Source organism: Myiozetetes cayanensis, unplaced genomic scaffold (genome assembly GCF_022539395.1).
Source record: "Myiozetetes cayanensis isolate MyiCay16 unplaced genomic scaffold, myiCay2020 scf86, whole genome shotgun sequence".
NCBI lineage: Eukaryota > Metazoa > Chordata > Aves > Passeriformes > Tyrannidae > Myiozetetes > Myiozetetes cayanensis.
Window position 1 is genome coordinate 88750 of NW_026088141.1, and position 13934 is coordinate 102683.

The 13934-nt window shown below is 41.9% G+C and overlaps 1 protein-coding gene across 5 annotated transcripts in view; it reads right to left on the bottom strand.

Moving 5' to 3' along the window:
* Positions 1-2226: 2226 nt before the first annotated feature.
* The window catches only part of LOC126652440 (uncharacterized protein C18orf25-like), a 53767-nt gene continuing 42059 nt past the window's right edge, over positions 2227-13934 (bottom strand). For 2 of the 5 annotated variants that reach the window (XM_050339177.1, XM_050339176.1), the window contains one exon: positions 2227-13062. In XM_050339177.1, coding sequence (XP_050195134.1) covers positions 12873-13062 — 190 coding nt within the window. In that variant the 3' untranslated portion in view covers positions 2227-12872. The remainder of the gene's footprint in view (positions 13063-13934) is intronic. The other 3 variants (XR_007631973.1, XM_050339179.1, XR_007631974.1) reach the window with 3 other exon arrangements.

The window sequence follows — 13934 nt, forward strand, 5'->3', positions numbered from 1 at the left end:
TCCTCTTTTTTTAAAAATGGTGGAAATTGTGTCACCACCCCAAACCCATGTGAGAGACAGGTCAGTCCAGCTCCCATTTGGGGCATCATTAAATGCATGCAGATGTATAAAACCTCTACACAACCCTCATATAAATGAGTCTCAGAGCCTGTTTTATCCATGTTTGGGATTATTTGTCTCCCTGTTACTGCAAATGTTATTGAAAGTAGCCCAGGAATACAGGTTGATGCTGGAGAGATGTATAGGCTTTACAAAAATCACTGCATGTGCCTCTATACCCATAGCAGCACCACCAGCACATGACTCACCTTCGATTTCCTCAGTCTGTGACGCTAAAATAAAAAAAGATTATTTTCTTTGTACCAGATGGCTTTTTCAAGACTCAGAGGTGGCTTTTCAAGAGTGTCAAAGGAATTAAGTCATTACATTGTGGATGCGTTCGATGGATGATGAGCTATGAAAGCCTGGTGATTATTGACTAATAAGGTTGGGAGGTGAGGGGATGTTTCCTCTTGTAAGAACATGTTTCTAACAAGACAGACCAAAATATGATGTGGATAATAAATTGGTTTTAAAGTTGCCATTAACCCAGTAGCTTTCTGTATTACTAGGTTAAACCATGACACCATGGTATCCTCAGAGTATATTGACCAAACAGTTTTGCTCTGTATCAGTGCTAATTTGCAGAATAAGACCTGGGAAGTTATTACTGCAGTGAATCTTCTGCTCTCAGCAAAGGGGCAGCTGCCAGCAGGTGTCTGTAGTACAAGGTATGTTACAGAGGGAACTGGGTTTATCTATATTGGGGTTCAGGGTAGAGGATCCATTTTTTTCCTTGCCATAACCTAAATTTCATTGTCTCATGTGGGGTGGGTGTTGAATTAAAAAAAAAAAAAAAAAGGAAAAACCCCCTCACATTGTAAAATATCAGCCCCAACAGGCATGCATGTCTCCCTTCATGCAAACAAGAAACACAGGCTTCCCTCCTCGGGATACATAGGGGGATACATGTCAGGCACAGAGGAGCTCAGTGGTGGCAAGGATGGAGCAAGAACAAAGGGCCACAGTATACATTACATTCAGGGGGGGAACCCCCCAGTGCTCATACAAGATGACCAAACAGTCATCAAGATACATGGAAAAGGAAATATGGAGAAGGAAATCATAAATAAATGTTTAAAGAAAACCAACCAAACTTGGGATAAAGCTAGGAGGGAGGTGGAAAGGCACGACCTTGCAAAACAATGCATCTCTTTGAGGGATGTTGGGGTAAGACAGGGCAGGCTGCTGGAGCCACTTGTTTTTGTTTTGTTTGCTAGCGGCTCCTCATGAAATTTTAGTGATGGGAACCACCAACCTTGTCTTCCTCTCATTAAAGACAAATCACCAATTCTGTGTCTCCCCTTCTGTGGAAATGCAATTCAGACAAAATACTCCCCCCTCCCAGGCCCAGCTTCTGGGTTTGGGAGCCTTGACTTCCGTCAGTTTCCCATGGCATCCAAGCCAAAATCATGAGGTTTTACAGGACCATTTTGCAGATCTGGGAAAGGAGGTCTGGTGCAGGAACAAGGAGAGGTGACCAGTGTTATTGTCGCTTTGTAGCTGCAGCAAAATTACTCCCTGACCACAATTTTGTTGCACATCCCTCCCTGCTTCCAATATTTTAAGGTTCCTGGTGATTTTCTCACAACACCATAGTTTGCTTTTTAGACCAAATTGGGTTATTCAGAAGACGGCAGGCCTGGAGGCTTCAAGCAAGAAAATGTAGTTACAACATTAGCAGTTGGGACAGTTTTACAAATCCTGCCTTGCAGGGGTCTAGTGAAGATATTTATAGTGTGCCAGTCACCACAGGATCAAGGCACAGCAATTTTTTACCTAACAGTTGGTGGGCAGGGGACTCATATATACGTTTAAATATACAGTTAATAAATGAGCTAATAAATTAGCGAGATTTTTTTCCCCCAAATCCATTTACCTCTTCTTAATCAGTTACAAAACATAAATAATTCCATCCATCAGGAGGTCATCCCTCTCATTTTGGTATCAGTCTGGTAAGGAATGTGTAATGTTGTAACTAGAATGAAAATAGCAGTAGACCCATCATCAAATATCTTTTTTTTTTTTAATAAATAACAACAGCTTGGATTTATACACTTTTTTTGCTATTCTGCAGTAAAACAGAATTATGCATTGGCACAACAGTAATACAGACTGCACATCTAGGGAGTATGTAAACATGGACTAATGCTCAGGCTAGATATAGGATAGAATACTACACTACAAGGGAAGAAATTCACTCAAACCTCACAATGGGGGAAAGCAAGGAAAAAATCTAAACAGCTGGATATGACAATAAATGGGGAAACAGCAATAGAAAAAGCACACTAGGTTAATATAGGAAATCTAGTTTCTTGATTGAGAGATTGTATATTAGTATTAGTGTAATCCTGTGTAACAATGTCATCATGCGCTCAATATAAAAGACAAGGCCCACCCATGCTATGGAAGGGCAACAGAACAAAAGTAGCATATAGTGAGCAAATTTACAGGCTACAGCAAATTACATTTCAGCAGGGTATGCCTCTACAGAGAGATTAACATCAGGAACTAGGCAATGTTAAGAAATACAGACCATGCTTTAGTTTTAGTAGAAGAAAAAGGTGAAGATACACAACCAAAGGGTATTGATACAGAAAATTACCCACAAAATAAGAACAGGAAGTAATATAGCACAGCAGGAAAAAAATGTTACCCCTGTTTAATGGAAAACTATTTTGCCAGTCGTCTCTTTTCACAATCTAATTTTAGAGGGGAGTGCTGGCCACATCAGGGGTGTGCTGATGGAACACTTGTGGCTGCTGGGGCCAAGTGGGATGGAGCATGGAGCTGGTGGGGAGAGCAGCTGGGTGGGCAAGCACACACAGGGGGACAGGGCTACTGCACTCCTTTGCGGGTGACTCTGGCCAGCCAGCAGCTTTTGGAAGCTATTTTAGCCCCTGCTTAAGCACAGGTTTCACTCTCCAACTCTTTTCCAATTTGATTTTCAGAATTAAGGCCAATTGCATCTCTTTGCTGGATTTCCCCCCTCCAGTTTAGTCTTTTTTTTTTTTTTTTTGGAGGGTTTTTAACTGCCCCAAAGAGACTGTGCCCCACGATCCCAGCAAAATAAATCCACTTAATGGGAATTTACAGTGAAATGTACTCAGCTACACAGAACGGAGTGATTCATTCCCGGGATGTGGACATTGACAAGGGGATTGGGAAGATGACAGAAACTCTCAGCCTCTGGAGGCAACTCATGTCAAGACTGAGGGAAAGGCATTCTCTCAAGGATGATCTAGTAGTGTGCCCAAGCAGGTGGAACACAATGGAAAAAGGTATCCACTACCTGAAAGAATTAGCTGTGCTGGAGGTAATCTATAGAGATTCAAATAGAAAGCAGTCCCCTGTAGATCCAGATGAGGTCCAATGTACACAATTCATGTGGTAGAAGTTTGTAGGGAGTGTGCCATTGTCGTACGCCAATTCATTGGCATTGGTGTCAGTGAAAGAAGGAGAACAAAGAGTGCTTCAGGTGACTACCTGACTCTGGCAATATGAAGATCATGTTTTTTCCTCCCTCCTGATCTGCGCCTTGGCTGTGGAAAGACTGTCCAAGGCTGCAGACAGACTTGAAAGACTAGAGGAAGTTAGAGAGGAAATCTCCCATGCCCCACCAGTACGGACCAAAGTCTCTGCTATTGGGAGCAAGTACCCCTGTCTTTGAGAGAGAGGGTACACACCATGAGGTAACTTGTGGTTTTTCCATGGAGAGGAAATGAAGAAGTGGAATGGAAAACCCACCTCTGCCCTAGCAGCACATGTATGTGAGTTGATAGGAAGGATGTCCATTGCAGGAAATTCTTCAAGGATAAATGCTGCTCCGGTTTACAGTGAGCAAGTCCTCATATAGAGTAGGAGGGCTGATGTCACTTCCAATCCTCTTGAAGGGACTCTTGAAGGGACTTCCAGTTCATATTTACAAGAAGTGAGCAACAAGTACTATGACCAGGACTAGAGGGGTCCTACCTCCAGCCATGTGGAGGAAAGGGACAATCTATTAGACTGTGTGGATCCAATGGCCTGGAACATCAGACCCACAAGAGTATAAGGCTTTAGATGACACTGGTGCACAAAGAACATTGATCTGTATGAATTGATACACATGCAGGTGAATACCTTACCTGGTCTCTCAGAGGACCCTTCTGTTGTGGGACTGCTGAGGGTCAAAGAAGAACAGGTACCGATCGCTACCATAACAGTGCGCTGTTGACAATACGGCACCAACCGTGGCTCCATGACACCCATCCATGAGATGATTCATGAACTGGGGAGCTAGGGAGTGGTCAGCAAGACTCAATAGCCCTTTAATTGCCCTATATGGTCAGTGCATAAGTCCAATGGAGAGTGGAGATTGACAGTAGAAGCACATCTCCTCCTGGCGCCCTGACTGCCAGCGCTGGGCTGGACATTCAAAGGGAAAGTCCCTTCCACACATCATGCCACTGATGCCACATGGAGTAAGAGGGTTGCACTGATCACACAGTGAGCTCCAATAGGAAACTCCAATCGCTCAGGGATCTTGGAAATCATTACAAAGAGGCCCAAAGGCAAAAATTTCGGACTATCATCAGAAGAGGAGGAGAAGGTGACACGTGCTGAGGAGGTCCCATCATATAATCAGCTACTATAAAATGAAAAGCAATATGGCCTCTTTACTGACAGTTCCTGCTCTATTCTAGGGCTACATCGAAAATGGAAAGCTCTTGTATGGAGTCCTATGCAGTGAGTTGCAGAAGCTATTGAAGAACAAGGTGGATCAAGTCAGGTGGCAGAGTTGAAAGCTGTCCAACTGGCTTTAGATATTGCTGAACAAGAGAAATGGCCAGCACTCTACCTCTTTACTGGTTTAAAAGTAAACTGTCTGGAGAAATGAACCTAGCTCAAGAGAGATTACAAGTTAGAGTTACAATTTACTTAAAAGATTACAATAAATGCAATGATACAGAGAAAACTGGGTTTAACCCACAAAGACAGATGTATAACCGAAACCCTGGGACAAGAACAGAATGGTGTTGGTTAGCCCCTGTGCTGAACACCAAGAGGCCCCCCTGGGTGCAAAGTAAAAGGAAAGGAAACCTGTTGGTCCAGATGATGGTCACAGTTGTTGAAGTAAAGATCGCAGTCTTGTTGAGAGTAACAGTCGCATTCCTATTGGGGTTCTGGTCCTCCTCTGAATCTGACGAGTGGGACCAGAAGTTCTAAAACCCAAAGATTATATGTGCTCAGGTTCAGGTGGGAATGCCCAGTACCTCCCCCAGGGCTGAGAATTTCACAGTGGGTGATTTAACTCTGAGTCACGGGATATTTTTTGAGTCCTTGATAGTCTAGGTTGTTGTACCTGCCTATTATGCTAGTCCAATTATGGCCCATTAGCAGAGAAAATCCTTCAGGCAGAGTGTGAAGGTGCTAATGCCTTCCCGGAGGGGAGTTGTGACAGCTGAGTCATTAGTGTGAAGACAAAGAAACACTCCCCTGCCTGGCAGGGTTCTTTAACACCCATCTTGTGGTCTGAGGTGTCAGGTGTGCCCTGTGCAGCTGCTGGAAATGATCCATTATTAACAGTCCATCAGAAATGACATAGAGGGTGTAGAATATACAGTTTTAGTTATACCCACATAGTGATAAACTGGTCCCGACTCTTGTAACTAGGGCAACCTGTACACTGACTCATGGATAGTAGCAAATGCTCTATGGGGGTGGTTGGACTGATGCGAAAAAAACAATTGGCAGCACAGAGGTAAACCCATCTGGGCTGCTGAATTATGGCAAGACATCGATGCCCAGGTAGAGAAGTTGACTGTAAAAGTATGTCCTGTAGATGGACACGTACCCGAGTCAGGATACTGAAGAACATTGCAACAACAGACAAGTGGATCAAGCTGCCAAGATTAAACTGTCTCAGGTTGTAAGAGTAAATATCCTTTTTGGCAGAAGAATGTACTTTGAGGAGACAGGTGTTGCTTAGGAAGCCTTCCCTGCTTGGAAAGTGCCTTTCTCAAAGGGTGGTTAGATGAGGGGTTTTTTTCCTTTCCTTTCTGCATTCCAGAGAAAGCTGCAAGCTCTTTCTCTGGTATGCAGAGATAAGAAGATGCCACAGGCCTTCACATGCAGCAGGGAGAGGAACATGAGGTGTGTCTGTTTTGCAGTCAGTGCAGGTTTCCTTTGTAAGTTTTTTAGCATTCTTGACTTCAGAATAAACCTTTTTGGATTCTTTCCACTGCCTTGGCATTTTTGGGGGTACCTGCATGTATCTTACTTCACACAGGTGGATCTGGACTGGCAACATAAGGGTGCATTATTTCTGTCTCTGTGGGCCCATGATGCCTCAGGTCATCAGGGAAGAGATGCAACATACAGATGGGCTCGTGATCAAGGCGTGGACTTGACCATGGACACTATCTGCCAAGTTATCCATAACTGTGAAACATGCACTGCAATCAAGCAGGGCAAGTGGGTAAAGCCTCTGGGGTATGGTGGATGATGGCTGAAATATAAATATGGGGAGGCCCGGTAGATTCATTACATCATGTTCCCACAGATCCACCAAGGCAAGCACTACATGCTTACAATGGTGGAAGCAACCACTGGATGGCTGGAGGTGTACCCTGTGCCTCATTCCACTGCCTGGAACACCATCTTGGGTCTTGAAAAGAAAATCCTGTGGCGACATGGAAGAATTAAGTTGGACAACATGACTCATTTCAGAAACAGCCTTATAGACACCTGGACCAGAGAGTATAGCATTGAGTGGGTGTATCATATTCCCTATCACGCACCAGCCTCTGGGGAAACTGACTGGTACAATGGGCTGTTAAAAACCACATTGAAAGCAATGGGTGGGTGAACCTTCAAACAGTGGAATCTACATTTAGAGGGCCACCTGGTTAGACAACACTAGAGGCTCTACCAATCAAGTTGGCCCTGCTCAAAACCTCCAGGTACCATAGAAGGAGTGGCAAGGCTAGGACCTGGAGGTTATTCTGTACCACATCATTTTCTGGGAAGGGAAGAAGGGCTTACTTCTGGGTCAGCGTAGCATGATGGCAGTCAAGCGGTCGGATATTGTTGGGGGTTTCCTCGGGGGGGTGAGCAATAACATTTCTTGTACATGTTTGTTATTAATATTGTTGCTGTTACTGTGTGTTTTCTTATCTCATTGCTGTTTCCAGTAAGTTGTTCTTATCTCATCCCATGATCTTTACCTTTTGTGCCTCCAATTCTCTTCTCCGGCCCAACTGGGAGAGGGAAGGGGGAATGAGCAAGGAGCCCATGGTTTGGACTGGTTTCAGTGGGAACTCTAAATTGGAGAATACCATTCCCAAACCATGACAACCATGAGAAACAAAAATTAATTGACAAAATACCCCTACCTTCATTTTTTCCTCCATGGGATACATCTCATAGACAGGTAGGGCCTATCTCCCACCTTCTCAGAAAATGAGACACGATCCCCACCAAGGATGTCTTTAAAAGCTGAAGTTTTGGCTGCATTACTCCACTGTGCTGGAGATAACCCTTCTGCACAGGGGTTGGGAATTTCCTCCAGAAAAAGCTGGAGGGGCAGTTAAGGAGTCACTCACCAGCTGCCCTCAATGACATCCCACTCCTGTGGGTCTCATCCTTTTTGGTACTCCATATTGTAAGGATGCCTCCATCGTTTCCCACAACCAAGATGGGAAGAAAAGCAAGTATAGTCCCTCACCTTCAAGAGCCAACCCTGAATGCTCAGAAGAACCACCACTTTGCCCAGATATATTCATTAACCCACATCACTGTTTTATTTAAGTGCAAACCAATTTTCTTAAGGTGTCCTTCCCTCTTGCTGCTCTGAGCAATACAGAAGTGAGGAGGGGGTATTGTCCTCCTGGAGATGTGCTGCTGACCGAGAGAAGAAGGAAAGCCCAGCCAAGGAAGTGGTTTCCCGTGCATCATGGAGATCTTCACCGTTGCTCTCTGTGCAGATGATGGATCTCATTAAAACTGCAAAATGTTAGCAGAAGGGAGGTGTTAGTGAAATGTCTGAAAAGAGATCCAAAGCACTCAGCCAGTGATTTTGACCTGGTAGAGTTTCTGCAAGGGGTATTTTTTATTTGGTGGGTTTTGTCACACATGGTCCAGGGAGAGTGCAAATAAATGGACCTAAATGGGAAGTGAAATCATGTAGAAAAGCAAGAAAGTTGCCCTTGCATGAATTTCTGTCATATTCTGTGCCAGGTAAGATGAGCTTTGAGTGTAATCACATAACACTAGTGACACATTTCCCATCAGGATCTGCAAAGCATCATTCCAGCCCAACCACCTCAGGTATAAAAGCTCCTCTTGGGGTTTAGAGGACCACTACCAGCTTATAACGCCATGGAGAAACATCTCATATGTATCTACAACCCCAGAGGGAGGATTTGAGTGCACCCTGCTTCGAAATGGCAGCCTCTCCTGAAGGTCCATGTAGCCAAATGCTGGGACATCCAGAGGATTGTAGTAATGATGGGGGGAATCGAGTATTTTAGGATGCAAATAGTAAAATCTACCAGTGGTAACATTAGAAAACACGCATTTCCAAGGAAGACCAGCAGAAGAAAGCTGGAAGGATGGGTGTGATGGTTCGGACCTGGCTCCCTGCCAAATGCCCGAACCCACAGTAACAACCCCTTCCCCCTCCCTTCTTCCCTTAGGGCAAAGGAAAGAAAAAAAAAAAACCTATACAAATCGAAGAAACTGAAATCAAGCTAGTTATATAAAAAATAAATATATTTTACGTATATTACAGTTATATACAATTAAAATTCTATGTACACAGTGAAAGGAATCCAAACACCCCCCGAAGGGAAAGGGGAAAAAGGGACAAAAAGGGACACAGAACAGATATGCACAATCAAACTCAAGAACTAGCAAGATAACTAGCAAAACAAATCTCACCACGTCCCTCAGAAAAGCAAGATCGCCAGACACGGTCAGCACTCTCCAAATCTTCCACGTGGCAGACCAGCGGTCGCTGCAGGCCTCAGACTCTAGATAAGCGAGACCAACACAAGGACCCACTGCTCCCAAACCTCGCCAGAAGAGAAGAGAACGAAGGCCTCTCCTCCCTTCTTATTTATACCCTGGTCTACGTAAAAATCATATGGAATACTGGGAACATGACCACTTCCTTGGTTACAAACTGGTCACCAAGGAAGGCCTAGATTAAAACTACCACAATGGGACAAGAGGATACAGTGTGTGAAGGTTGCTCAGACATCTGAAGGACTGTAGTGTGTGGGGAGATGGAGGTTGCACAGAAACTGCATGCCTAGAAGGGATCCTGCAGAGCACAATGGGCTCCTAACATAAGAAGGACATGGACCTGTTGGCACAAGTCCAGAGATCACAAAGATACTCAGAGGGCTGGAGCACCTCTGCTATGTAGACAGGCTGAGAGAGTTGGGGTTGTTCAGCCTGGAGAAGAGAAGGCTCTGGTGAGACCTTAGAGCACTTTACAGTACCTACAGGGTTACAACAGAGCTAGAGAGGGACTTTTCACAAGGGCATGGAGGGATAGGACAAGGGGGAATGGCTTCAAACTGACAGAGGGCAGGTTTAGATTAGATATTAGGAAGAAATTCTTCCTTATGAGGGTGACGTGGTACTGGCACAGGTTACCCAGAGAAGCTGTGGCTGCCTCATTTCTGGAAGTGTTCAAGGTCAGGTTGGATGGTGCTTGGAGCAATCTTGTCTGATGGAAGGTGTCCCTGCCCACTGTCTTTAAGGTCCCTTTCAACCCAAACCATTCCATGGTTCTATGATGGGCAGCAGCCGCTCATTACTGGCACCTGTACATCCCCTGGCATCCCCCACAAGTGTTACAGGGAGAAGTGGTGGTCCTGCCCTGGTCTGGGAGATAAAAGCAAGGGTTTGCAGTCAGGAAATCACTTTTACATTTTGAACATGTAAAATTAAATGCATTACAGTGGGGAACAGTGCTGAATTTGGACAGATGTAACCCAGAACTTTGTGCTTTAATTTGGAGATGTGACAAAGCATATCTGATGGAAGTGGAAAAAAAATCCCAAACAAATGGATATTATTTAAATAATACACTATTTTATTTTATCTTAAAATAGTTTAACCTTTATGCTACAGACTTGTTTCAAAAAACGGGTCTCATCTTGCACCAAAAATATATATATTTATTTCTATATATATGTATAACACTCTATTATTTCTTCAAAGACCATTAAATACTTGATGGAAAATGAGAACTAAATAATGAGTGTTGAGAAGAATCAAAATTTTAACTAGAGTTGTAGTTTTAAACATTTATATTCTAAGTAATGATTTGTTTTCACTATAGAAGATTCCAAGTTCACACTCTAGCAATTCAGGAACTGCTAAACCCTGAAGGGCTTGAGCCAATGCACACTGAGGTTGATGGAAAGCCCTGCATCAACTCCAATGGGTTCTGGATCAGGCCCCATGTGCATTGGTTCTTAACCATACAATGGCTAATGTTTCACTTTCCTGCTGAGAAGAGCAAAATCATCCAAGCACCTTTTGCTCTTTTTAAAAAATAAAATAAAAAATTAAACCCAAAACACTTCCTAGCTATCCAGTGATTGCAGTTTCCAGATCACTCACTACCCTTTCAAATCTGTTAAGAATAAGAAAAAATATGCAGTGTTTTAAATAAAAGAAAACTTGCATCAGGCTAAAATACATGCTTAAACACAGTGCACAGCTGAACTAAGTTTGGTTAGGATGCAGTTGTTTTTATATATACATGGAAGTCACATCATATACAAACTGAAAAATGAGTTAGTTTGCATTTTTCATGGAAGGACTACAAATGGGTCTCTGCAGCTTTCTTCACAACTAATCTTCAAAAGATTTGGTGAAACAGGAAAATGTAGCCACAGTATGTGAGTTCCAAAGTTACCGTTACAAAATGTGTGCTAGCCCACTAAAATGATGGCTGAGTTGCATGACTAAAATATGAGGAGAAAAGATAGACAGCCACTGCTGATTATAGTGCCCCAATAGCATGGGGCTTTTCCCTACTGCAATGTGAACGAGCTTCATCAATGTTCCCCTCCCTCCCTTCCTTTTTCCCTCTCCCAGAGAAAGAAATTGGTCACTAGAAGCACCACATACATTTTTCTGGTCATGCAATACACTTAAATTCAATGTTTTAGAAAGCTTGAAATTGGAATATCAATCCTTTACCTAATTGTTCTTTGAAGTGCAGTCTGAACTGTTCTGCTTGGGTTTTTTTTTGGCCGCAGATAAAATTATTGGAAGCCAAATAAATTTAGAAACCAGCCAACACAAAAAGAAAACAAAACTTCCCATGTTCTGACTAATGTCTGTTAAGAAAATCTGATGATAGAGCTGTACAAAATTCCCACTAGAAACATCTGGAATACAAAGGAATGTTTCAATTGCACAATAGACATTTAAAGTGAATATCATCTTGTTAAAGTCTAATCTTTGGGTTTTGCCTTGAGAAAGGCTCAAAATGACAGATGAGTGACAGGAATTTCCATACATGCTACAGAAACTACAACCCGCTAAAGTAAGTAGTTCCACTGATTTCAGTAAATATTCTGGTAGAAAATGTTTTGTGAATCATACCTGAAAAACAATTCCAAAACTAGGATAAGAGACATGACCTAAAGCAAGGAAAATGATACAAATCTATTAAAAAAAATTTAAAAAAATAAAAATTAATCACAACCTTAGGTTCTGATCCTGTAACACCTTTTAGGACAGAGTTTTAAGCACTTGAATGGTCCTACGAGTTTCAGTGAACTGTTCCTGCTAAATGTTATGAAGCTGCTAAAGTGTTTTGCCAGACAGGGGCTTTGAATTTGTTTGGGGTTGTTTGGTTGGGGGTTTTTTAGAGATGGTGAATGAAGCAAATAATCATCAATAGAAATGAGGACTGTGAGCAAAATGTTTTGTTCCTCTCCTTCTCCTACTCCAGGCAAGACTCAGATTTAGGTAAAAAAGTTCAGTTTTATTTAAAAAGCAGAGGGATGCTGGGCCTATTTATTAATTTTTTTTCCCTGTGCTTTTGCAATAATCAGCTGCTACTAAATCACTACTATTACTCTTTTAAACCATAAGAAGCCATGGGAAATGATCAGTGAAACACAGTAGTCAAATAGATAGAAAATTTAGAACTAAGAGTGTAAACTATAAATTATATTGAAAATAAAACTTCTTTAATTAAAAGCTGTTCAGTGCATATGTTATGGGCCTTTTGCATTAAAGACAGTCCCCTCTACTCGTAACATAACCAAATCAGCTTGGGTATAAATACTCTTGGCCCAATTTTTGGAAGTGTTGAAAACCCCCAGTTCCAACGAAATCAGTGAGGACACAGCATTTCTCAAAATCACTGATATTCACACAGCAAAACACAAACTTCTACTAATAAACTCAATATACTGATAAATTAAAAATGTTCTGAAGTTGGAGGTGGGAAAGGGTGGGGGGACATAACTTTGCACACAGTTATTTTTTCAGATTAACATGCACATGTTATTAACTGTAGATGTGTTTTAAATTTGGTGCTATTGGGTTTTAATTTTGGAATGAATCCTCCTTTGAGAAGGCAAACCCATTTTAAATTATATTAAAATCATACTACATTCTTATGGAAATGAAAAACATAATGAGTTTGAATTTCATAATGCCAAGAACAGGGCTTCTGAAGCTGAAACTTTAACAATGAACTTCTGTGCCACAAAGGGGAGAATGGGTGGGGACAGAAACACAGAGACATTGCATTACAGTAGATATTTGCGTCTCGTATCCTCATCCAGAGTGAGGTCTACTACTTCTGGGGGTGAAGACCAGTTCTGCTGGGGAGTCACTGCTGTCCATGATTGTGTTTGTTGAGCGTTACTGTACTGTGAGCCTGAGCAATGCTTCCAAGAAGACACACTGTGAATCACACCTCCCCTGGGATGCACATACCTGTAGCAAGGCAAAAACCACAAAGGATTAAAACTACCACTGAATTCAGGCACAAAATTCTTAGCTGCAGTGTTTTATCATTTAGGCATCTTAACATTCTCCCCTTCAAAATGTTCATGTGGATTTTCCATTTGTAGAGTCCGTGACATCTTAAATACCCAGTAAACAAAACTGAGACTAAATTTAAACTTGGGGGTAGTGATTAAATTATTTTTAAGAACTGAATTCTGTCAGTGGGTATAAAGTGATATTCATTAAAAAATATGTGCATGGATCCCAAGGATCTTGGAGAAGTCTGCCCCATCATGTGTAATACCATGCATTATTCAGAAGCATAGTTTCCTGCTAGTTTTACCCGCTGGAGTTAAAAAGAGAAAAATTTTAAATGAGGCTGGATGAGACAAAGAGAAAAGGTATCTTTCTATATGAAATCAAAGCCATGTTAAAATAAGGACGCAATGATACTTTCATTAAAATAATTATTAAAAAGATTTTGTCAATTACATTATTACAGTCATTACATTTGATTTTTCTTTTGGTCTTCTTAACAAAAATTTGCAAACATGATGGGAAATGTTCACTGATAACAGTAAAGTTCCACTTCAGCAAAACATTTAAGCTTTCAGTGATTATAGTCAATGAGAATAAATCATGTATTTAAACACACACTCAAGTGCCTTGCTGAAGCAAGGTACGTATCTACTTATTTCCACAGTATTTTTTCCTATTGCATTCATAGTAGATATGTGACGATTGAAGTACAAGCTAATAATAATTAGAAAAATACCCTCAAAATGAAAGATTAACTAACTGTAGTAGGTTCCCCTGGCTGGATTTCAAATACCCACCAAAAACTGCTACATTCCCCCTCC